The 26828-nt window shown below is 41.9% G+C and overlaps 1 protein-coding gene across 1 annotated transcript in view; it reads left to right on the top strand.

Moving 5' to 3' along the window:
* The window catches only part of LOC134572289 (cytochrome P450 2A6-like), a 56671-nt gene extending 32099 nt beyond the window's left edge, over nt 1-24572 (top strand). Inside the window, exons 2-9 of the mRNA XM_063431168.1 lie at nt 3465-3627; nt 3786-3935; nt 5571-5731; nt 7233-7409; nt 20957-21101; nt 21559-21746; nt 22376-22517; nt 24235-24572. Of these exons, the coding sequence (XP_063287238.1) occupies nt 3465-3627; nt 3786-3935; nt 5571-5731; nt 7233-7409; nt 20957-21101; nt 21559-21746; nt 22376-22517; nt 24235-24419 (1311 nt within the window). The 3' untranslated portion in view covers nt 24420-24572. The remainder of the gene's footprint in view (nt 1-3464; nt 3628-3785; nt 3936-5570; nt 5732-7232; nt 7410-20956; nt 21102-21558; nt 21747-22375; nt 22518-24234) is intronic.
* The last annotated feature ends 2256 nt before the right edge of the window (nt 24573-26828 follow it).

The raw sequence follows: 26828 nt of genomic DNA, 5'->3' as shown, positions 1-26828 counted from the left end.
CAGCCAGTTTTAACATAGTGAACACAGAATAAATAGACATTAGTAAATAGCTATTTTGGTTTAATTATTCTGTCCATAACATACTAATGACAGTGACATGTTTAATGGTCAGTCCCTCCCAGGGTCACAGTGTACTAATGACAGTGACATGTTTAATGGTCGGTCCCTCCCAGGGTCACAGTGTACTAATGACAGTGACATGTTTAATGGTCGGTCCCTCCCAGGGTCACAGTGTACTAATGACAGTGACATGTTTAATGGTCAGTCCCTCCCAGGGTCACAGTGTACTAATGACAGTGACATGTTTAATGGTCGGTCCCTCCCAGGGTCACAGTGTACTAATTACAGTGACATGTTTAATGGTCAGTCCCTCCCAGGGTCACAGTGTACTAATGATAGTGACATGTTTAATGGTCAGTCCCTCCCAGGGTCACAGTGTACTAATGACAGTGACATGTTTAATGGTCAGTCCCTCCCAGGGTCACAGGGTACTAATGACAGTGACATGTTTAATGGTCAGTCCCTCCCAGGGTCACAGTGTACTAATGACAGTGACATGTTCAATGGTCAGACCCTCCCAGGGTCACAGTGTACTAATGACAGTGACATGTTTAATGGTCAGTCCCTCCCAGGGTCACAGTGTACTAATGACAGTGACATGTTTAATGGTCAGTCCCTCCCAGGGTCACAGTGTACTAATGACAGTGACATGTTTAATGGTCAGTCCCTCCCAGGGTCACAGTGTACTAATGACAGTGACATGTTTAATGGTCAGTCCCTCCCAGGGTCACAGTGTACTAATGACAGTGACATGTTTAATGGTCAGACCCTCCCAGGGTCACAGTGTACTAATGACAGTGACATGTTTAATGGTCAGCCCCTCCCAGGGTCACAGTGTACTAATGACAGTGACATGTTTAATGGTCAGTCCCTCCCAGGGTCACAGTGTACTAATGACAGTGACATGTTTAATGGTCGGTCCCTCCCAGGGTCACAGTGTACTAATGACAGTGACATGTTTAATGGTCGGTCCCTCCCAGGGTCACAGCGTACTAATGACAGTGACATGTTTAATGGTCGGTCCCTCCCAGGGTCACAGTGTACTAATGACAGTGACATGTTTAATGGTCAGTCCCTCCCGGGGTCACAGCGTACTAATGACAGTGACATGTTTAATGGTCGGTCCCTCCCAGGGTCACAGCGTACTAATGACAGTGACATGTTTAATGGTCGGTCCCTCCCAGGGTCACAATGTACTAATGACAGTGACATGTTTAATGGTCAGTCCCTCCCGGGGTCACAGCGTACTAATGACAGTGACATGTTTAATGGTCAGTCCCTCCCGGGGTCACAGCGTACTAATGATAGTGACATGTTTAATGGTCGGTCCCTCCCAGGGTCACAGTGTACTAATGACAGTGACATGTTTAATGGTCGGTCCCTCCCAGGGTCACAATGTACTAATGACTGTGACATGTTTAATGGTCAGCCCCTCCCAGGGTCACAGTGTACTAATGACAGTGACATGTTTAATGGTCAGTCCCTCCCAGGGTCACAGTGTACTAATGACAGTGACATGTTTAATGGTCGTTCCCTCCCAGGGTCACAGTACACTAATGACAGTGACATGTTTAATGGTCAGTCCCTCCCTGGGTCACAGTGTACTAATGACAGTGACATGTTTAATGGTCGGTCCTTCCCAGGGTCACAGCGTACTAATGACAGTGACATGTTTAATGGTCGGTCCCTCCCAGGGTCACAGTGTACTAATGACAGTGACATGTTTAATGGTCGGTCCTTCCCAGGGTCACAGCGTACTAATGACAGTGACATGTTTAATGGTCAGTCCCTCCCAGGGTCACAGTGTACTAATGACAGTGACATGTTTAATGGTCAGTCCCTCCCAGGGTCACAGGGTACTAATGACAGTGACATGTTTAATGGTCAGTCCCTCCCAGGGTCACAGCGTACTAATGACAGTGACATGTTTAATGGTCAGTCCATCCCAGGGTCACAGCGTACTAATGACAGTGACATGTTTAATGGTCAGCACCTTCCCAGGGTCACAGTGTACTAATGACAGTGACATGATTAATGGTCAGTCCCTCCCAGGGTCACAGCGTACTAATGACAGTGACATGTTTAATGGTCAGTCCCTCCCAGGATCACAGTGTACTAATGACAGTGACATGTTTAATGGTCAGTCCATCCCAGGGTCACAGTGTACTAATGACAGTGACATGTTTAATGGTCAGTCCTTCCCAGGGTCACAGTGTACTAATGACAGTGACATGTTTAATGGTCAGTCCCTCCCAGGGTCACAGCGTACTAATGACAGTGACATGTTTAATGGTCAGTCCCTCCCAGGGTCACAGTGTACTAATGACAGTGACATGTTTAATGGTCAGTCCCTCCCAGGGTCACAGTGTACTAATGACAGTGACATGTTTTAACCCCTTCAGCCCAGCGGGAGGGGGACCCTGGGGGGAGGGTCCCGCAAGAATAACATAGTGTCAGGAAATCAAGTTTGTTTTCCTGACACTATAGTGATCCTTTAATGGTCAGTCCCTCTCTATGTCACAGTGTACTAATGACCTTGTTATATTTAATAGCTAGCCTCTCTTAGGATAAAAGTGTAAGCTCTCTTTGTGTATAAGCAGTAATGAACCCACTCACCTGGCTGTAAAATATTTCTCGTATAGCCTTTAAACTTGTAGAATGTGAGATCATGTTCTCTATGTAATCGTCTAATGTTTTCCTATTGATATAAAATGCTTCCTTTCCAAGCAGTAACTATAACCCTCTGTTTTGTTGTAGAATCAGTGAGTTATTTTGAAGGAGGGGTGTGGGGGACATGCCTGTAAATGTGCACATTATGGAGAATTTGGCCCGGTTCCTTTGCATTCCTTTCAACAGCTGTAATCCTGTGCCATCTAAAATGAAATATAATTAGCATTAGGATCGTTATAAAGCATTTTTTCCCAAAATCCTTTAATTAAAATGGTTTTTGTTTATCTATAAAAATTGACCTGCTTGTATAGAAAGAGCTGAAACCACAAATTGCTATTGAATTTAAAACAAACTTGTATTCATGGGAAACTAAAGGTTTTTGGCAGCAGAAATAAAGGGCTGTAGCTGATTATGTATTGATTCACAATAACTAGCTAGCAGCTGACAGGCTTATTTAGGCCTCGTTTTCATAATTTTGCAAAAGGTTTTTTTATTTAATATATTTTTTTAAACTTTTTTATTTTATTATATGTTTTCATGTGACACACTGAAGAAATGACACTCTGCTTCCATGTAAAGTAGTAAATGTACATCCTGTATAACAGTGCAAAGTTTGCTGTCCCCTCAAAATAACTCAACACACAGCCATTCATGTCTATATATAAATATATATATATGTTTTTTTTTTTATATTTTATTATTTGAAATATTGATCAAAACCTTTATTTCTACAGCTGAGTGAACAATACGGACCTGTATTTACAGTTTACTTTGGTTCCAGACCAAATGTAGTTCTTGTCGGATATGACGCAGTGAAGGAGATACTAGTTGACCATGGGGACTCTATTCTAGGAAGAGGAGAGATTCCTATATTTTTCGATCTATACAACAGAAGAGGTGAATTGCCACATGTCATTCTTCCTTAAGGGAGTATAGATTTATATCCCCACATCTTAACAGAGCCAGTCATAATTTACCTTTCACATACTAATTTCTGTCCTGTGTGTCATGCATTAATGGCTTCCTAAATAACAGTTATACAATGTATTTTTCAGGCATGTCTGTTATCAGTGGAGATGCATGGAAGCAGCTCAGACAATTCTCCCTCATGACCCTAAGAGATTTTGGGATGGGGAAGAAGACCCTGGAAGAACCAATTCAAACAGAGGCTCAACACCTGACGACCTACTTCAGAAACTTGAACCGTGCGTACATCCCACATATCCATGTCCTCCTTTTAGCAGAAGCAGAGATACACAGTATAACTATAAATATAATGATTATATATCCGTTAAAAGCACAGATAGATATTTACATTGCAATAAAAGTTAAAGGGACACTATTCTAGTAAAAGTAAGGCTTCCCTTGCACTTTTGAAAAATAGTCTAGAGTTGTTAAAAAAAAAAAGGAAAGAGTAATTTTGTTGGAAAATTGTTCTCTCTCTGTGTCTCTCTCTCATAAAAAGGAGCATCTCAAGTCAAAGAGACGTTAAGTATTTCGAGGACCTGTGCATGACAGAAAAATGCTGCTTGGCCAAATCACTACATCCGAAACTACATTTATTTTGGCCAGTCCAGTAGTTGTCCATGTGGCAGTTCGGCTCATCACTAAATTGTCCATACTAAATAGTCATGAAGACTACTTGGACAACCTAAAATAATGTGGAAATGGGACAATCAGTGTACTTCAAAATGTATACTTATTGTAAATGTTATGTATATATGCTGCAGTACACTGATGGGCATATTTTGGGGCCATTTGGCTTACAGATCAAGTGAGGAAAAGTAACCAATAGCTTTAAAATGAAATAGCTGTAAAATTAATACATATATTTATTTAAATTATCTTCTTTTTTTTTTTTGGTGCCTCAGTGAGAACTCCATAGCATGAATCAAACAAACATTGCTTGTCCACTTGTAAGCCATTTTTTCAGCTATATGTTCATGTTCCATCAGAGTTAAGGAATTCGGTAATTCAAAAATGAGTCTACAAGTCTACAGTGCACCAGAAATATTGCTTATTCAATTGAGATTTTTAAATCATCCCCATTTATGTTACACATATATTTTGGTTCATTAGTAGAGTAAATAACATAGACTGATGGAAAGATGAATTAATATATACAAACGTAAACATTTGATAGAGAAGTTATTAAAGTGTACATTTCTGTATATAATTTATTCTATTGCCACATATTTAATATTTATAATTCCTTGTTTAATGTGCCTCCCACTAAAGTCAAAACAACTCTCTGGATTTGCTGCATCTCTTGTGCCAAAGGAACATGGCAGATTTTTTGGACCTCAAGTGACGTTTTGGGTGGGATCAGTCCAATATACAAATAGTATAACTTCACTTATTTGAGACTGGAGTGAGAACTACAAAGCAAGTTATTTAAGTTCTTCTACATTCTCAGTATTTTAGTACATTAGCAAAACAGATAAAGGTACATCCATAGCATATCTCTGCTAATGTCTTCTAGATGTCAATAGAAAAACTTGTATGTATCTCGTTAACAGACTGACATTAAACTCTTCTAATACAATCCAGCATTCGAAGCATGGGACTAGATGTCATTTTTTTAAATTTTTTTTATTATGTATTTCTCGCCATTACTGATTCGATTTAAAGGAACAGAAATCCTTCACAGCACAATATCTAAACGGCAACTTGTAGATATACTAAATGTTCTATAAAATGTGATTTTTAGAAATAAACCTAAGCTGTGGAACATAGCGTCATCATAGCCTCCACTGATATTTAAAATCCAGGTTGAGTTCGGTCGATATGAGATAAAGATAAAGATAAGAATCTTTCATTAGTTCATTATTTTTTCTCAGATAAACCAATCGACCCCACTAATGTATTGGTGTGTGCCACATCTAATTTACTTGCTGCTCTTCTGATGGGAACAAGATATAACTACGATGACAAGAAATGGATGAAGAGTCTTGATGACATGCGTAAGGCCTTCAGCCTTGCCTCCTCTCCATGTGGCCAGGTAAGGTGCACATGTATAGATTGCTGGTCAGCGTTAACATTTATGGACAGACACGTGCACGGCTATAAAATGTGTTTTGTTTGTTTTTCGTTTCATTCAAAAATATAAATGTCCAAATTTTGGATGATCTGAGACGAATTTCATGTTTCCAAAGGATACCAAAATAGAACTCTGTTTACCAGATATCTTCATTATTTGGAATTCCTTAAAAATAGTAACCCCATGTAAGGATATAAATTATGGATCTATCTGCTAAACATTTGCCCACAAGATTAAACTTAATAAAAAGGCTTTTTTTTCTTAGTTTACTAGATAGCTCCCTAATATGGCACACCTGGGAAGCCCTTTTCTTACGTTTGCGGTTTCAGCTGCTCAATGGAGGAGTTCCTGATTTGTTATCCTTATGAGAACAAATTAATTTAAAAAATGTTCGGATCATTTTGTTTCGTTAAATAGGCATTTATAAATTCAGAAACTTCAGAATTGATGATTTTAAACAAATTCAGACAAATTTGATTCTCAACTAAACAAATGCACGTGTCTAAGGATAACACAGAGATATGGAATCATTTAATTTAGCATAATTTACTTCAAACAATCCCTTGTAACATTGCGTCATCCCTCTAACATCTAAAATTATTCTTTTATCATATTATGTCATATAAAACCTACTTGGTAACTTGTTTTATAACGTCAAACAACCCTCCCATCACACCTACTGTTACTCTATATAATCCTACCTATAACATCTACTATTACTCCATATAACCCTCTAAATAACTACTCCTATTAATCCATATAACACTCCCTATAACTCCTACTGTTACTCCATATAACTCCTGCTATTACTCAATACAACTCTCCCTATAACTCCTCCTATTACTCCATATAACCCTCCCTATAACTCCTCCTATTACTCCATATAACCCTCCCTATAACTCCTCCTATTACTCAATATAACCCTCCCTATAACTCCTCCTATTACCCCATATAACCCTCCCTATAGCTCCTCCTAGCATTACGTATAACCCTCTCTAAACACCTCCGATTATCCACAATATCTCTCCCTATAACTCCTCCTACTGCTCAATATAATTATTCCTATATCTCCACATAACTCTCCTTATAACCTCTCTATAACTCCTCCAATTACTCCATATAACCCTCCCTATAACTCCTCCTATTACTCCATATAACCCTCTCTATAACTGCTCCAATTACTCCATATAACCCTCCCTATAACTCCTCCTATTACTCCATATAACCCTCCCTATAACCCCTCCTATTACTCCATATAACCCTCTCTATAACTCCTATTACTCCATATAACCCTCCCTATAACTCCTCCTATTACTCCATATAACCCTCTCTATAACTCCTATTACTCCATATAACCCTCCCTATAACTCCTCCTATTACTCCATATAACTCCTCCTTATATTTCATGTAACCCCCTATATAAACCCTTCTTTTAACCATGTCCCACTGCCCCATTCTACAGCTGTATGATATGTTTCCATCACTGATGAGGATCTTACCTGGAAACCATCAAAATATCTTCAAACTTTTTCAAGATCTAAAGAATACCGTGAAGGAGCAAGTAAGAAATCACATTGAGACCCTGGATCCTGCTAACCCTCGGGATTATATCGACTGTTACTTGATCAGAATGAAACAGGTACGATGGTAATCGGAGCAATAGAATAATAATGAATGTTTCCCAACACAGTAAATCTCAGCTACAACAAACTCATTCCTGAAATCTTTGGAATGAATACACTATAGAAAACAAGGCAGATCATAACACTCACAAAACCAAGGGTTAAGAAGTTAATGGATGTCTTTAGAATCCACTCAGCTCGTCTATTTCCCATTGTACATGTATACAAATCTTGTGTCTTTTTTATTTATTTATTTATTTTATTATTTTCAACCATGTTTTCTACCTGTTTCAGCTCCAGTTATTAATTTTGTTTTTACCTTACTGATATGCAGTTGAGGTGCTATGTCTCTCTCCAGCTCCATGTCCCATGTGTGAGTAAAGGGAGATATTTAATTAATTAATTAAGAACAACTACAAAGTGGGTCACACTATTCAAACTGTTCATAATTGATCGTATTACTAGCCATGGAGTTTTGTTATGAACTTCAATTTGCCTGAATTTGGGCCAATCGGTAGATCGTTTAAATTCGCAAAACTCCGAGCTGAAATGTAGCCGAATCATGAACCAAACAAGCTGAGTAATCAGCAAGCATGTCTGTAACGGATCGACGGGCACCTAGACTGGGTACCTCCATTGAAGGATGCTCCTAGCGCTTCCTGAGGGTTTCCAGCACTCCAGCAGACACCATAACCACCGTAGACTCCTCCAGAGAGAAAGCCGAGGTCAAGGAAGCCAGAAAATACACAATACCGTAAACACAAGCCAAGTCAGGGAAACCAGAATTCAGAATAACCAGGGAAAAGCCAAGATCAGGATACCAGGAAATCAGATACACGAATATAGAGCACTCTCAGGAAATCAGGAAACGGAAACCACGGCAGGGCAAGGTACTGGGGTGAGTTAGGGATTTAAATATCCCTCTCTATGCTCTGATGGGTCAGAGGGCGACCTCTGACCACAAAACGTGCAGGTGCGTTGACGTTGTGACGTCACGCACACGTTAGTATAATTTCCGGGGGCGGGGCTAGTGATAGACGCGACCACGCGGTCGGCGCCATCTTGGATTTGGGCGTGATGCCCGGAAGACCTGGGGGAGCGGTTGCCGGCTCGCCAACAAGCAGGTAAGCTCGTGTTGTCGGCGAGGCTGTGCCGGTCGGGCACGGCCGTGTGACTCGGCGGGCCGGCGACCGCAGCAGTACCCCCCACTCGAAGAACGCTCACCGGGCGGGAAGGACCCGGCTTAAGAGGAAAGCGGTTGTGAAACGACCGGACAAGACGGGGAGCATGAACCCGGTCAGCAGGAACCCAACAACATTCCTCGGGACCATAATCTTTCCAGTCAACAAGATAGGACGAGATACCTCTGGACATTTTGGAATCCATTATAGAATGAACTTCTGTAGCAGTACTTACCCTCTCCAGGGGCCGGCCGGGGTCCTCTCTTCTCGCCGCGCGCGGTCCTGCTCCTGCGCGGCTCATCCAACGACGAGATCAGTCCGGCGGGCAGTGACCGCGAGAAGCGGTCACGTGTCCCGCCTGACACTAAGAGTGCGGCGCGCGTCTCGGGCGCGCTCTTAACCCCTTAAGGATCAAACTTCTGGAATAAAATGGAATCATGACGTGTCAGACATGTCATGTGTCCTTAAGGGGTTAAAGGGACAGTGGGAGACAAAATTAGAATCAGTCTCCCATTGGCCCCTGTCATGCCACGTTCCCCATACACTCACGTTTTGGGGGCGTGGATATGACAGGGGCCAATCAAAGTGAACATTAGGGTATTTATACTCACCTGTTTCCTTTGCACTTTGCCCTATCGTGGTTTCTGTCCAGTTCCCTTTATTGCTTGTATCGTTCAGTTGGTTTTTTGGTGCTTGACTTTGGCTTTGTTCCTGACTCCGCTCTCTCTTTATCCTTGCTTGTTTATCCGCTGGTTTGTCTTCTGTGTACCAGTCCTCGGCTTGTTCTACTTTACGCTGTCTCTCCGTTCCCTTGACCTCGGCTTGTTCTGGACTCTGTCTTTTCTTGTACTCGTCTAGTCCGGCCATTCTAAGGTCCGGTAAGACGAATCCTGGTTTCTTGTCTCTTGACTATCTGGACTATTCCTGCGTGTTGGGGTATATTACCGTGACAACTTCGTACTCCTCCTGGTCACCCACTACCAAGGGCGGAGGAGGTGTGGATATCCTAGTGTATCGATTGCAAGTAAGGGGCTTGAGTAAAGATACATGAAACGTAATGGCAATCCTCATATGAGCAGGAAGTGCCAAGGAATAGGTCACTGGATTGATACGTCGGATGACTCGAAAAGGACCTATGTACCGAGGGGCAAATTTCATGGAAGGAACCTGAAAGGCAACTTCTATCCTAAGTGACTCGGTCCCACTTAGTCGTTCTCTGGTCTCTCTATCCCTTCAGAACCTTAAGTTTGATATGTCGTGTGGATAACCACACCTTGTCACCTGGATGATAGACAGGATTGGCACCCCGTTTCTTGTCAGCTTGGACTTTCGCACGTATCAAAGCCTTTTGCAGAGCTGAATGAACGGAATCCCAAGTATCATGAATAGATTCTAAACGGTGTTTAAAGCAGGAATGTCCGTGTCTGAAAATTCAGAAAGGAAAACAGTGGGGTGATAACCCTGATTTACAAAGAATGGACTATGATTAGAAGATTCATGAGTCGTGTTGTTCCTGGCGAACTCAGCCATGGGTAAGAGTTCATACCAGTTAGACTGATTGGCATTGATAAAACAACGTAAATAGGCTTCTAAAGACTGATTAGCCCTCTCTGCTGCTCCATTTGTTTGAGGATGATATGCTGACGAAAAGGAGAGTTCGATGCCCAATTGTTTACAAAAGGAACGCCAAAACCTAGAAATAAATTGGGTACCTCTGTCAGACACTATGCTTTTGGGTACACCGTGCAACCAAAAGATCTCTCTCAAGAATATCTGAACTAGATCTTGAGCAGACGGTAATTTTTTAAGTGGAATAAAATGTGCCATCTTCGAGAATCTATCGATGACCATAAGGACTGTATTGAACCCGTTTGAACTGGGTAGATCCACAATGAAATCCATGGATAAATGGGCCCATGGAGCATTAGGTATGGGCAGTGGTTGTGTCACGTCTACATTAATTGATAAGGAACACAACTGCAGATTTCTTAGGACTTCGGTATTTTATTAGGACACTTAGAAGGTACTGAGACTTCAGTTCCAGAATTACAGGTACTGTATCTTTAAATAATAAACGGTTGCATTCAGGTTGCAGTGAGTAGGTTCTGAATCAATTATAGTCTGTTATATTAGTTAACAGGTTAAATGGAAAGCAGTTATAAGAGATTGTTCAATTCGAAGTTATCAGTAGCAAGACAGGTGCGGCTGAACTTGAATATCAATATGAATTGTGGAATGCTGTAACTGGATTGTTTGATAACTTGATAGTAGACTTTGGTAAAATAAATAAAGGCTTAAGAGATGGTAGCTCTTAACACAGAGGCTATATGTTACTTAGCTTCCAGAAGTAGGAAAACAGGTTCCCAAGCTCTCCTCCGAGGAGTTTGTTTCCTGAGAGAGGTTGAAGAGAGTTCAGGCACTAGTCGAGGACGAGGAGAGATGAAGGGGATGTGAATAGTCTTCCAGTCCGGTCCGGTAACATATGGTATTCGCAGAGAAGTCTTGAGCCGGTTAGTAAGTGCGGTACGCATTTCAATAATCCAGCGTCTATCAGCTGGTGCGGTCACATTAAGTAGGAAGACCGCGTCAAAAAGGGGGTGTGGCTAAGCTCCGTTAAACCCGGAAGTACGAGGAGATACCGGGACTGTTTAAGGCATGACAGGTTGTAACAGTCCAGGGGGTGATCTAGGAGGAACTTTAGAAACGGCACATATTTGACATGCCCCCACACAGGGCCGCCACCAGAAATTTGGGGGCCCCTAACTGAGCTCAGGGTCTGGGCCCCTGGGGGCCCGCCTCCAAAAACCGCCCACATTGACCGCCTCCAAATCCCGCCCACAGGAATACACACACAGACACAAACACATTCACTGATACAAAAGGACACAGATACACACACACACACACACACACACTGATACATACTAACAGACACACATACTGATACGCATATAGGCATACATACTGACACACAAATACTGAGACATACACACATATACAGACACACAGGCGTACATAGTGACAGACACATACTAACATAGATACAGACACACATGCATAAGGACATACAGACACAGACACATTCATAATGACATACAGACAGACATTCATACTGACATACACACATTCATACTGACATGCAGACATACATACACTGACATTCATACACACATAATGACATGCATACAGATAGACATACATGCATACATACATACAGACATACATTCATACTGGCATCCATACAGACACTGACATCCATACATACACACATTCATAATGACATACATTCATACTGGCATACATGCATTCATACAGACACACATTCATAATGACATGCAGACATACATACACTGACATGCATACACATAGACATACATGCATACAGACAGACATACACACATTCATAATGACATGCATACATACATACACTGACATTCATACACATAATGACATGCATACAGATAGACATACATTCACACACAGACACACAGACAGACATACACACAGACAGACATACACAGACATAGACAGGCATACACACACAGACAGACATACACACACACATACAGACATACATACACACAGAAGACATACAGACATACATACACAGACAGACATACACAGACAGACAGACATACACACACAGACATACACACACAGACAGACAGACATACACACAAACAGACAGATAGACATACATACACACAAACATACATACACACATACATACATACATACACAGACAGACATACACACAGACAGACATACACACAGACATACATACACACAAACAGACAGACAGACATACACACAGACATACATTCACACAAACATACATACACACAAATATACATACACACATACATACATACACACATACATACATACACACACAGACATACATACACACAGACATACATACACACAAACAGACAGACAGACATACATACACACAAACATACATACACACATACATACATAAACACAGACAGACATACACACAGACATACATACACACAGACATACATACACACAGACATACATACACACAGACAGACATACACACATACATACATACATACACACAGACATACATACACACACACAGACATACATACACACAGACATACATACACACAAACAGACAGACATACACACAAACATACAGACATACATACACACAAACATACATACACACATACATACATACACACAGACAGACATACAAACAGACATACATACACACAGACATACATACACACAGACATACATACACACAGACAGACACACACACAGACATACATACACACAGACAGACAGACATACACACAGACAGACAGACATACACACAGACATACATACACACAAACAGACAGACATACACACAGACAGACAGACATACACACAAACAGACAGACAGACATACACACAGAGCTCATTTTCCAGCCACCCTCCTGTTTCTTACCTTGTCTTTGCAGGAGGGTGGCTGGCTGGGACTGATGGGACTGTCAGTCCGCTGGCTCTCCCTCTTCATTGTCGGGCGGGCGGGGCTCTCCCTCTTCATTGTCGGGCAGGCGGGGCTCTCCCTCTTCATTGTCGGGCGGGCAGGCTGTCGGGCGGGCGCTCCCTCCTCCCGCGCGGAGTGAGCTGGGAGGAAGTGACTACTTCCTCCCAGCAGCACTTGCGCTGCGGCAGCAATTTATTTTTTAAAGGGGCCCGGTCGCGCTATACCAGGGCCACAGCGCTGACCGGGCCCCTGAAGATATGGGGCCCATCGGGTGGCCCTAAGGCCACCCGATGGGCCCCATCAGCGTGCGGGCGCCGCAGTTCCGCTGCTACACGTGGGGCCCGGGCGGCCGGGCCCCCCAGGGCCGCCGGGCCCGTGACAACCGTTATGGTTGTCATCCCCTGATGGCGGCCCTGCCCCCACATAATCTTTGATATCGTTCCTAAGAGTAGACCACCAAAACCTCCTGGATAAAGCAGAGAGGGTTTTATGGACTCCAGGATGACCTGCTGTGAGGTTATCATGGAATAAATCAAGTGCCTTCTTTCTAAGCGGAGGTGACACATACAGTTTATCCTGAGGTTTTCCCACGGGTGCCTGAGTCTGCTCTGCTATTATGGCACAGAAAAGTGAGGAGGCACTTTGGAAACTGTGGTGGCAATGAGGCATTCTGGAGGTATGATAGGAAATATCTCTTGTTCAGGAACTTCATCTGTCTCAAACTGTCTAGAAAGTGCATCTGCCTTTGTGTTCTTAGTTCCAGGTCTATAAGTAATTACGAAATTGAATCGGGAGAGGAACAATGACCATCTAGCCTGACGAGAGGACAATCTCTTAGCGTCCCCAATATAAGTCAAATTCTTATGATCAGTAAAGATCAAAAGTGGCTCTTTGGAACCTTCCAAGAGATGCCTCCATTCCGTAAGGACAAGTACAATGGCCAAAAGTTCCCTATTCCCTATGTCATAGTTCTTCTCTGCAGGTGTGAGTTTGCGAGAGTAAAATCCACAGGGATGTAAAGGCGTATCAGGATTTTCTCTCTGAGACAGAATGGCTCCAACTCCTGTTTCTGATGCATCCACTTCTAGGATAAATGGCTTGGTTGGATCAGGATGGGTCAGGACAGGTGCTGAGGAAAATAAAGATTTTAACTGTTCAAATGCCTCTCTTGCTTCTTTGGGCCAAGATATGCAATTTGCTCCTTTTTTGGTTAGATTGGTTATAGGTGAAATTACAGAAGAAAACCCTTTAATAAATTTGCGGTAGTAATTTGCAAAACCTATAAAGCGTTGTGTAGCTTTAAGGCCCTTGGGCAACGGCCACTGTAAGACTGCCTCCAGCTTGCGGGGATCCATCTGGAAACCGGACGGAGATATAACATATCCAAGGAATTGTATTTCCGTTTGGTCAAACTGGCATTTCTCCAGTTTACAGTAGAGACCGTTCTTTAACAGGGTTTTGAGTACTACTCTCACATGTTCGTGATGTGTCTCTAGGTCTGGGGAATAGATGAGAATGTCGTCTAGGTACACTAGAACAAACATGTGGAGGTACTCTCTTAGGACATCGTTAATAAAATCCTTGAATACAGCTGGAGCGTTGCATAAACCAAACTGCATAACCAGATATTCGTAATGTCCCATTCTTGTGTTAAATGCGGTCATCCACTCTTGACCGTCCTTAATCCTGACTAGGTTGTACGTACTTCTGAGCTTAGAGAAGACCCGAGCTCCTTTCAACCTGTCGAATAACTCTGATATAAGGGGAATAGGGTAGGCGTTTTTTATCGTAATCCTATTCAAACCCCTATAGTCGATACAGGGGTGTAGGTCCCCTGTATCCCCCTGAACCCAGCCCCAGCGGGTGAGGAGGACCTACGGATATGACCCTTTCTGAGAGCATCCTTTATATACTCCTCTAAACAAAGATTTTCTTGGGGGGATAAAGCATAAACTCCTCCCTTTGGAGGCATAGTACCTGGTAATAAATGTATGGCACAGTCATAGGGTCTATGTGGAGGCAACCCCTCTGACTGGGCCTTGTTGAACACCTCCTTTAAATCCAAATACTGCGGCGGTATCTGTGTGATCAGGGGAGGTGCAATGGGAACATTGATGGTACCAATTGGTTGTGGTATCTGCTTTAAGCAAACACCTTTGCATCTCTCACCCCAACTCACAATCTCTCCTTCAATCTAAACATGGATTGTGTTTCAGGAGCCAAGGGAAACCGAGTATTATCGGACATGTAGGTGAAGATATGATTTGAAAAACCATCTCTTCAGAGTGAAGAATACCTACTGAGACAGTGATTGGCAGAGTTTTGTGTGTGATGAAAGGCTGGTAAAGAGGCCTTCCATCAATGGCCTTGACTGCTATAGGTCTCTCTTTCTGTCTTAAGGGCAGGAGATACTTTGCAGAGAATTCTTTGTCTAGGAAATTCTCCGCTGCCCCAGAGTCAATCATAGACTCACACTGTACAGCGGTTTTCTTAAAAGACAAGGTAACTCTGACAAGGAAACGGTTCTTAGTCAATTTAGGGGACATATACATCACACCTAAGGTCGGTCCCCGTACGTGCCTTAGGTGTGCAAGTTTTCCGGCCGAACCGGGCATGAAAATCTTTGATGCCCCTTCTTGCCGCAATACATACATAACCCTTCATTACGTCTGTGTTGTCTCTCTGCCTCAGTGAGTTTAGCGATACCCAATTGCATGGGTTCAGGTTCTGGAGGAGGAGCTTGGCTAATCACCACTGGGTTAGAGAAACGAGGGGCTATGGATAAGTTAGGACGTCTATTACGTTGTTTGTTTTTCTCTCTTTCTCTGAGCCTGTTATCGATATCTATCATGTACGCAATAATAGATAGGTCTCTAGCTGCGGTCTCGTCCTGTATACTCTCAGCTAGACCTTCAGAGAAGGCAGCCACCAAACCGCTATTGGTCCAGTCAACTTCGGACGCCAGTGTTCTGAACTCTATGGCGTAATCAGCTACAGAGCAACTGCCTTGTTTTATCCTCATAAGGGCTTTGGCAGCGTTCTTTTCTCTGCGTTTAGGTTCAAAAGTAGCCTTAAATGCTGTGAGGAAGACACTGTAATCATGGGCTACTGCGTTTCCACTCTACCATAAGGGGTTAGCCCAGGTTAAGGCCTTTCCTGTTAATTGGTTCATCAGATAGCCAATTTTTTATCTATCTGTAGGGAATGAACCTGGGGAGGCTTCGAAGTGGTACTCAATTTGGTTTAAAAAACCTCTAAATTCTTTGGAATCACCTCCATAACGAGGGGGAGGTGAAAGGGTTATGGACGGTGGTTTATGTGGCACGGGAACCACTACAGGTGGCGGAACCACAGGTGGTACAGGAGGGTCTCTAAATAGGCAGTCCTCTGGAGCAAGGTCTGAAATGCCTGGGCAAATTGGTCTAACCTGTGGTCCATATCCTACACCCTACTCTCACAAGCAATCATATGTTTGCATAGTTCTGCAGGATCCATGGCCCTGTCATAATGTCACAACTACTAGTGTGGTCCAGCACGAAGAATCTATGTAAACATATACATATACAAGGAAAGGAAAAAATAAAAGGACAGAGTGTAAACCGGACCTTAGAATGGCCGGACTAATACGCTAGAGACAGAGAATGGTCAAAGGGAAAGCCGAGGTCAAGGAAGCCAGAAAATACACAATACCGTAAACACAAGCCAAGTCAGGGAAACCAGAATTCAGAATAACCAGGGAAAAGCCAAGATCAGGATACCAGGAAATCAGATACACGAATATAGAGCACTCTCAGGAAACCAGGAAACGGAAACCACGACAGGGCAGGGTACTGGGGTGAGTTAGGGATTTAAATATCCCTCTCTATGCTCTGATTGGTCAGAGGGCGACCTCTGACCCCAAAACGTGCGTGTGCGTTGACGTCGTGACGTCACGCACACGTTAGTATAATTTCCGGGGGCCGGGCTAGTGATAGACGTGACTACGCGGTCGGCGCCATCTTGGATTTGGGCGTGATGCCCAGAAGACCTGGGGGAGTGGTTGCCGATGAGCAGGTAAGCTCGTGTTGTCGGCGAGGCTGTGCCGTTCGGGCACGGCCGTGTGACTCGGCGGGCCGGCGACCGCAACACAAACACTCTGCTTTTATGCACATTTTACACGCATAGTACTGCCCACAGAGTTTTGCAGAACAACCAATCAATATGCACAATACCCACAGACACTCCCACACAAAATCCTACCCTCTGCCTGTGATACAATTACCTTACACAATGGGTTAATGTAATTATCACAGGCAGAGAAATGCAGGCACATGTACTGTAACTTTAAAAATATGCATTCAATCTTCATAAAAAATACATATCATATTATTATTCAGCACGCTTTAATTATAGACATAGTCAAAATCCAGCCAATTCCATCCAGGGGTTAAAATGTTAGATGGAAGTCCTTTTATGACCGACCGCAAGCACATTTTCCTGCCCAAAACAGTTCCATAGATTTGGGCTGTGTGGTCGGTCAATTTCACACTGAAAAAATGACTAAGTCCCACTGCCAAACGGGACTTAGTCTCTGCGGCTGAAAATTCAGTGTAGGAGAAGCAGAGGCGGCTCTAGACTTTTTGAGGCCTTAGGCGAAAATCAAATATGAGGCCTCCCCCCCCCCGCCACGCGCGCTAAAAATAAAAAATAAGCAGCCGATATTAAAATTAACTGTATAAATTGCATATTTTAAGGCAAACATTAATAAACCTCATAATCTCACTATTCACAAACTTATTTTTGTTAATAAATTATTCTACAAAATACCTATACACAAACATTGGGTATAGATAAAAGGTTTGTGGCTGACTACTTAGTTATTCTTGTTGATGTCTCCTAAAACTGAAATAAAGTTGTCAACAGTGTATTAAAAGAACACTACAGTATCAGGAGCACAAATGTGTATTCCTGACCCTATCGTGTTTAACTATTTAGCCCCCACCCCCTCAATGAAGTAAAAACGTACCTAATTTCTATAGCTGCGCAAGTCCGTCAGCGCCGGATCCACCCAATTGGCTAACATAATCTAAACTGATGATCTCAGTCAATCACAATGCTTTCCCATAGGAAAGCATCGGATTGGCTGAGATCTTCAATTTTGATGTCAGCCAAAGAGGCAATACTATACTATAATACTATACTGTAATTATAACATATTACATATTATCATAATATTATTGTTAATATTAACATATTAACAATTAATATATTATTAAAGGGACACTCCAGGCACCCAAACAACTTGTGCTCATTGGAGTGGTCTGGGTGCCAACTCCCACTACTCTTAACCCTGCAAGTGTAATTATTGCAGTTTTTTATAAACTGCAATAATTACCTTGCAGGGTTAACTCCACCTCTAGTGGCTGTCTCCAAGGGACATCGTCGCTGCCTCAGGTAAGTGACTGAAGGGGTTTCACCCCTTCAGTAACCGGGTATTGGGGGGTGGGAGGGAGAGGGTACCTCCAGTGCCAGGAAAACTGATTGTTTTCCTGGCACTGGAGTTTTCCTTTAATGATAATTAATATAATTATGATAATATATTATAATTCATTATTATATTATTAATAATATTTAAAATTGTTAAGTAATATTGTCATGATATACCACCATTATTCTGTGGAAAGATGAGGGGGGGAGGTACAGCTCTCCTGCTTTTTTTTCTCTCTTCTGCTCTGCTCTCCTTCCCTTTTCTTTATTTTCCATGTGCTCTCCTTCCCTTCCCCTTTAATTTATTTTCAATGTGCTCTCTTTGCCTTTAATTTATTTTCCTTTGCTCTCCTTCCCTTCCACTTTAAATTTATTTTATTTTGCTCTCCTTCCCTTTAATTTATTTTATTTTGCTCTCCTTCCCTTTAATTTATTTTATTTTGCTCTCCTTCCCTTTCCCTTTAATTTATTTTATTTTGCTCTCCTTCCCTTCCCCTTTAATTTATTTTCCTTTGCACTTCCCCTTTTATTTATCTTTCTTTTCTCTTCCCCTTTTATTTATTTTCCTTTTCTCTTCCCCTTTTATTTATTTTCCTTTGCTCTTCCCCTTTTATTTATCTTTCTTTTCTCTTCCCCTTTTATTTATCTTTCTTTTCTCTTCCCCTTTTATTTATCTTTCTTTTCTCTTCCCCTTTTATATATTTTCCTTTGCTCTTCCCCTTTTATTTATTTTCCTTTGCTCTTCCCCTTTTATTTATCTTTCTTTTCTCTTCCCCTTTTATTTATTTTCCTTTTCTCTTCCCCTTTTATTTGTTTTCCTTTTCTCTTCCCCTTTTATTTTTTTTCCTTTTCTCTTCCCCTTTTATTTATCTTTCTTTTCTCTTCCCCTTTTATTTATTTTCCTTTTCTCTTCCCCTTTTATTTATTTTCCTTTTCTCTTCCCCTTTTATTTATTTTCCTTTTCTCTTCGCCTTTTATTTATTTCCCTTTGCTCTTCCCTTTTATTTATTTTCCTTTGCTCTCCTTACCTTTTTCTCTCTTCTCCTCTGCTCTCCTGAGTCCTTCCGTTTTCTCTCTTCTCCTCTGCTCTCCTGAGTCCTTCAGTTTTCTCTCTTCTCCTCTGCTCTCTTTTCATCAGCAGCAGCTACTCTTCTGTCTTCTTCTTGGTACCGCAGGCGGGGGAATGCAGGGAGGGGTTACGTCGTCGCGTCGTGACGTCATCGGCATCGCGGATTGGCCGATTAACAGGAAGTGTGCAGGAGGAGGGGAGGGGACTCACTCCTGCACGGAAACCCATGTGAGAGGGTTTCATCTTTTAATAGCGCCGGCGCCGCGGCAATTTTAATGCGTCCGTCGGGCGGCCGGCTTAAAGTATTTATTAATATATTTTTTTTTTTACTGGGAAAGAAAGCTCTGCAGCGGCTCTCTAATTATACGGTTTAGGCGGCCGCGAGGCCCCTTCTAGCGCGAGGCCTTAGGCGGCCGCCTAAACCGCCTAATTAGAGAGCCGCCTCTGAGGAGAAGGTCAGGGTCAGCAGTGTTCGTGGAACAGTGTAGCCGATTTCAGTTACATGAATTTGGCTCCACACACCACTGACCGCATTTGAATGAAAAAAGATGGTGCCGCCACGTGTTCGTTTTTCTAATGGCGGCCACTTCGACTACTTCAGCACTTCGGCTGCATCCGAAGTGCCATGCCAAAACTGCAGTCCTTTCCCAAAGTACTTAAAGGGCCAGAAACAGCACAATAAAATGCAATATGCCCAAATAATGTCTTTAAAGGGCAATACATCCGAGGGGCCATAGTCACATGACAGGAGGCTGGCAATCAGTATTTTCCAATGCCCAGTGGCGAGGTCGGTTTAGCCACAATGTCGTTATAACTTGTGATTCTAAATGCCACCTGTTGTGCCAAACGAGAGAGATTATTAAAGGAGAAAGATTGATTGATGGCTAGGGGATAGTCATTCAATTAATATATAAATATACATTTTGTTAAATTCTTAGCAGCTATTCCTGGTTTTCTCTCTATTTAGTACTTTTACTCACTTTGTCTGTGAACCAAATGGCAGGAAAATGTGTCTATCAATGTGATGTAAATTGTAGGTAATATTTAAATAATGCATATATTTGCTGTACACTGATTGGCTTAGTCTTGTGCTGGTTTGGTTCATCTTATTTGCTTCTAGAATCGGTGTTTATTACTGGGATTCTGCCAAACCAACATATGGACGGAATTTGGCTGTCCCAACAAAATAGAATTTATTAGAAAAATTCTCTATGCACTAGTCTAATTATAACAGATAAATACTAATACATTAGAGGACACTTAATGCCGGACATTTCAATAATTTACCTTGAGAAGATACTTGCTTTACATTAGATGAATATGTCTGATTTGACCTAACAGGAAAATGAGAAAAATCCAGAAACGCCATTCGATACAGTGACTCTGGTATCAACAGTGTTTGACATGTTCCTTGGAGGTGCCGAAACTACAGCTCTTTCATTAAAATTTGGCTTTTTGATACTTATCAAGTTTCCAGAAATTCAAGGTATGCAGAACTATATTCAAAGAGTTTGTGGATGCCCTAGAATATTGCATTTTAGCTACTTGACTTACATGTTAAATAAAATGGGCTCCTTAAAATGGCTCCTAGTTGTATCAAATCTTTTTGTGTGAGTTCATTAGATCAGTATGTTTTTGCTATGAAAATGCATCAGTCATTTTATTGTTAGGGTTCGGTGTTAGAGGTTAGAAGACTAACGAGCATAACCTGTGTCCAAAGTACACCAAATGAGCTTAAATAGCTCAGTCCTCTTAATTACGCTCTCTGTTTATTCTCCCGTTAATTGCTCCTATACCCAATCCTGTTAACGCCTCTATTATTTACTCCTATACTCACAAAGTATAACTCCTCCTCTAACTCCTCCATTACCTATAACCCTTCCCCTAACCGTTCCTATACAACATGGACCTCTATAGGTTTTTATTCTTTGAATGATATACAGAATGTCTGCATGAAGAGATTGACCAAGTCATTGGCCGGGCTCGAGACCCAGTGGTGGAAGACAAGAACAATACACCATATCTGAATGCCTTCCTTCATGAGGCTTTGAGGTTCAGTGATGTCCTACCAATGGGTGTTGCTCGACGCGCAACAAAAGATGTGAATTTCCGTGGCTTTCTCATTCCCAAGGTATATAAAAAGGATTTAAATTCAAGTCAGGACATCAAACTAGGTAAATGTTCTGTGGAATAATGGGATTTATGGATGAACACACAGTTGAAGCACAGGTCTGTAGCATGAGCATAGAATGGCTAATTGATATCATTTTCATTTAATATAAGAATATTTTGCATAAAAATATGTTTGTAACTTATTTTATATCAATATGCTTTTATATATCAAGGTGAGCGTGATATCTTTATTCGCCATCTAATTATAGAATATCAAAATAACTGGAGTTTGTTAGTATCACCCCAAAGTATCAAATTATTATATTAAAATTGAAGAAGGGACCTAGCTAGTCTATATTTAGAAGGCTAATATCAATATTATGAGTACTACAGTAAAATTATTACCCCAACTCTAATTATCATGTAAAAGTAGGCCAAAGTAGAGATTGGGATCCAACCATATAGTAAAATGTTTCTGGAATGTATATACAATCATGACACAGTTTGAATGTGTCTTGCTGCGTGTCTTGGGATCTTTGAACATACACATTTTGAATGCATTACATCATAACATTTATTTTTTAGCTTTTTCAAGCTATATGAATGTCAATGTAAGTGGTGATAATATGTGAAATTCTCCATTTTCAGGGAATGGATATTTTACCGATGTTAACTACTGTGCTACATGATCCCTCTCACTTTGAAACGCCCAGTGTGTTTAACGTGAAACATTTCTTGGATGAAAATGGAAAGTTTAAGAAAAATAATGCTTTCTTGGCATTCGCTGCAGGTTTGTAGACTTTGTGATATAACTGCTGCTTTGATATGTTTCAATAGCTTCTATAGGTAACTATGCATTATATATAAGAAAAGTTAGTAACAGTATCTCTCCAAGTTACCATAGGAACATGTCCCAAAGGATGGGCAGCCTCCGTGTCCCATAGCTCCTTCTGTCTGTGTCACCCTGCAGTAGGAGGGACAGACTCCGTGTCCCATAGCTCCTTCTGTCTGTGTCACCCTGCAGTGGGAGGGACAGACTCCGTGTCCCATAGCTCCTTCTGTCTGTGTCACCCTGCAGTGGGAGGGACAGACTCCGTGTCCCATAGCTCCTTCTGTCTGTGTCACCCTGCAGAGGGAGGGACAGACTCCGTGTCCCATAGCTCCTTCTTTCTGTGTCACCCTGCAGTGGGAGGGACAGACTCCGTGTCCCATAGCTCCTTCTGTCTGTGTCACCCTGCAGTGGGAGGGACAGACTCCGTGTCCCATAGCTCCTTCTGTCTGAGTCACCCTGCAGTGGGAGGGACAGACTCCGTGTCCCATAGCGCCTTCTGTCTGTGTCACCCTGCAGTGGGAGGGACAGACTCCGTGTCCCATAGCTCCGTCAGTCTGTGTCACCCTGCAGTGGGAGGGACAGACTCCGTGTCCCATAGCTCCTTCTGTCTGTGTCACCCTGCAGTGGGAGGGACAGACTCCGTGTCCCATAGCTCCTTCTGTCTGTGTCACTCTGCAGTGGGAGAGACAGACTCCGTGTCCCATAGCTCCTTCTGTCTGTGTCACCCTGCAGTGGGAGGGACAGGCTCCGTGTCCCATAGCTCCTTCTGTCTGTGTCACCCTGCAGTGGGAGGGACAGACTCAGTGTCCCATAGCTCCTTCTGTCTGTGTCACCCTGCAGTGGGAGGGACAGGCTCTGTGTCCCATAGCTCCTACTGTCTGTGTCACCCTGCAGTGGGAGGGGCAGACTCCGTGTCCCATAGCTCCTTCTGTCTGTGTCACCCTGCAGTGGCAGGGACAGACTCCGTGTCCCATAGCTCCTTCTGTCTGTGTTACCCTGCAGTGGGAGGGACAGGCTCCGTGTCCCATAGCTCCTTCTGTCTGTGTTACCCTGCAGTAGGAAGAACAGACTGTGTCCCTTATCTCTGTTTTGTTTCCATTCCTGGCACCTTTTTCTGTCCTGTTATTCAGTGAAGAACTGGACTTCTGTGAAAGCTGCCCAGCTGTGTACTGCTTGTAGGGTGATAGCAAGTACATCATTATCTGTGAATGTGCAGCAGCCGGGATTGTGATTGTGACCTTGGGTTGGTCTTGAGTTGGCTTAAGGCTCCTCCCAACCAAAGGTCATTTAAAATAGCTTTGCAAATATTGGCAAGTATGTAGGTTTAGGGGAAAATATAACAAGCACAAAAACCAAAAGCAAACAAATAAATGTGAATGATTAAGTAAAAATCCCCTACAATGAAATTAAGTGAATACTTTTTTTAAAAAGCAAGAAGAAAAAAAAAAGTGTCAGTTTTCCTTTAAACCCAGCATGCTGCCTCATGCGTGCTTGTTTTGAGAGCCAAAGTGAATTAACTGACCTATTGCAGCCCTTGTGTTTTCATCACATTAATGTATAAGTTAAAGGTAGAAGAGATGACCGATCTCCAGATGTTGTGGTCTAGAAACCCATTCACCTGTTGGAAAGCGTTGTCTATGGTTGACTTCTCTCCTTAACTAAGCTGTCGTTACAGGTAAGAGAAACTGTATTGGGGAGAGCTTGGTACGGATGGAAATCTACATCTTCTTTGCGATCATCCTGCAAAAATTCACCCTCAAGGCAACTGTGGACCCCAAGGATCTGGATATTAACCCAGTCGAATGTGGGTTTGAATCTTCATCCCCCGTTCATGAAATCATTTTCATACCTCGAGAGTAAAGGAGGAAGGATCACGAACGATGCAATGTTACTTCTTTTCTTCCTTCTCATTGAACCAATGTTTCCTCTTGATTATAAAACAAGTGACATTATAATTAGCACAAATTTGTATTTATCTTAATGAGGACTTGTCACTTCTCAGGATTTTTAATTTAATTCTATGTTTGCTTATTCATGTATCTAACAAACGTGCATTTCTGAGATATGAGAAAAAAAATCAAATGTAGAAATCAGCACCTCTCTATCCTGCGACTGGGCGCCTCCATCGTCTATCAATCATTGCTTTAAATGCTGCCCTATGTTGCTGGCACTCAGCATAGAGAAAGTGTACTGAGAGAAATGAAACATTGTTACTATTTTATCTTCTTAAAAAGTATCGCATAAACAAAGGTTAACACGAATAATAGATGATTTCCATCATTGTATTAATTCCTAAACCAACAAGCACTTTTTTCTTTAAAAACATATTAGCGTAATATTTATTTAAAACAAGAGATGAATGGCTAGCACATAAACATATACGGGGTTATTACCAAAAGTCTGAATGACGCTGTCCTGAATGGAGCAAAACCATCTGACTGCATACAGGGCTATTCACATGTTTGTATGGGGTCTTTACAAAGTAAAAAATAAATATCTATATATATATATTCATCCCCCCTTCCCTGTTGTTAGCTTGCAGAGAGGGATGCATGCTGCTCTCTGGTGGTCCTGTGTGCTGGGAAGCTGGTCTACGCCTCCACCGTGTGTGATATGTGTGAATTGACTATGCGTGTATTGGCTGTGTGTGATACATATTTGTTTTTTTTTTTTAAAAATGCATGTAGGCCCATGTGAGGATTCAGGTTTGTATTTTGCAGGGTCACATGTACACAGTCCCACAGTCAGATGCACACAGATAGATATATATCGTCAAATGCAACCACATGTACAAAGTCACTCACACTCAATTACAGGCAGAAAGTCACACACACACACACACACACACACACACACACACTTACTTGCTTTCAGGTAGCAACACAACATCACTGGCAGACAGTCACACATACACAGTTCAAATGCATCCAGATTTAAGGAAGGGCTTGGGAATCACAGCTCTTTAATATGCAGTCCCCTCTTTGCCAAGGGACCACATTTTATTGGATAGTTGACTCTAAAGCTATTTCATAACAGATGTAGGCTATTTCTTCATTATTTCTTCACCAATTAGGTAGGCAAAGTGTTTGGAGTTAATTCCAAGTGTGGCATTTATATTTGGAAGCTGTTGCTATGAACCCACAAATGAGCTCTCAATACAAGTGAAACAGGCCATCTCTGGCTGCAAATAATAATAAAAAAAAATCAATCAAAGAGATAGCAGGGACATTAGGAGGGGCCAATTCAACAGTTTGGTACATTCTGGGAAAAAAATAATTTTTTTATGTTACTGTCTCTTTAAATAATTCTGTTCTTTCCCTTTAAGGTCCCAGGTGCACTCACAATAAACAGTCTGTTTAACCCCTTAAGACCGCAGCCAAATGAACAAGTTGTGATCCCCAAAAAACGTAAACAAAACCTGGCATTTGCGCTATATGTCTGTCCAACCGTAATTCACCTCTTTCATATTAAATGCACCCCCCCTTATTATATATCATTTTATTCAGGGGAAACGGGGCTTTCGTTTAACATCAAATATTTAGGTATGGAACATCATTTAATATGAAAAAAATATTAAAAAAATGGGAGAAAATAAGAATTTTTTAAATTTTTTTAGTTCTACGTGACATTCTAACTGTGAATGTCATAATACTGTTTGCTTTTACTGCAATACAATACACATATTTGTATTCAGCGATGTCTCACGTGTAAAACAGTGCCCCCTATGTACAGGTTTTATGGTGTTTTGGGAAGTTTCAGGGTCAAATATAGCGTGTTACATATTTCAGTTTTTTCACATTGAAATTCGCCAGATTGGTTACGATGCCTTTGAGACCATATGGTAGCCCAGAAATAAGAATTACCCCCATGATGACGTACCATTTGCAAAAGTAGACAATCTAAGGTATTGCAAATGGAGTATGTCCAGTCTTTTATAGTAGCCACTTGGTCACAAACACTGGCCAAAGTTAGTGTTAATATTTGAAAATGCAAAAAACTAATTTGAACACAAATTTTGGCCAGTGTTTGTGACTAAGTGGCTACTAAAAAAACTGAGCATACCCTATTTGCAATACCCTGGGTTGTCTACTATTGCAAATGGTATGCCATCATGGGGATAATTTTCATTCCTGGGCTACCATACGGTCTCAAAGGCAACCTGGCGAATTTTAATGTGAAAAAACTGAAACGCAAACCTTATTTTTGACTCTGTAACTTTTGAAAACACCATAAAACCTGTACATGAGGGGTACTGTTATACTCAGGAGA

This window comes from Pelobates fuscus, chromosome 9 (genome assembly GCF_036172605.1).
Source record: "Pelobates fuscus isolate aPelFus1 chromosome 9, aPelFus1.pri, whole genome shotgun sequence".
Taxonomy (NCBI): Eukaryota; Metazoa; Chordata; class Amphibia; order Anura; family Pelobatidae; genus Pelobates; species Pelobates fuscus.
The sequence above is the reverse complement of the archived record's forward strand: the minus strand, read 5'-3'. Positions and strand labels throughout refer to the sequence as shown.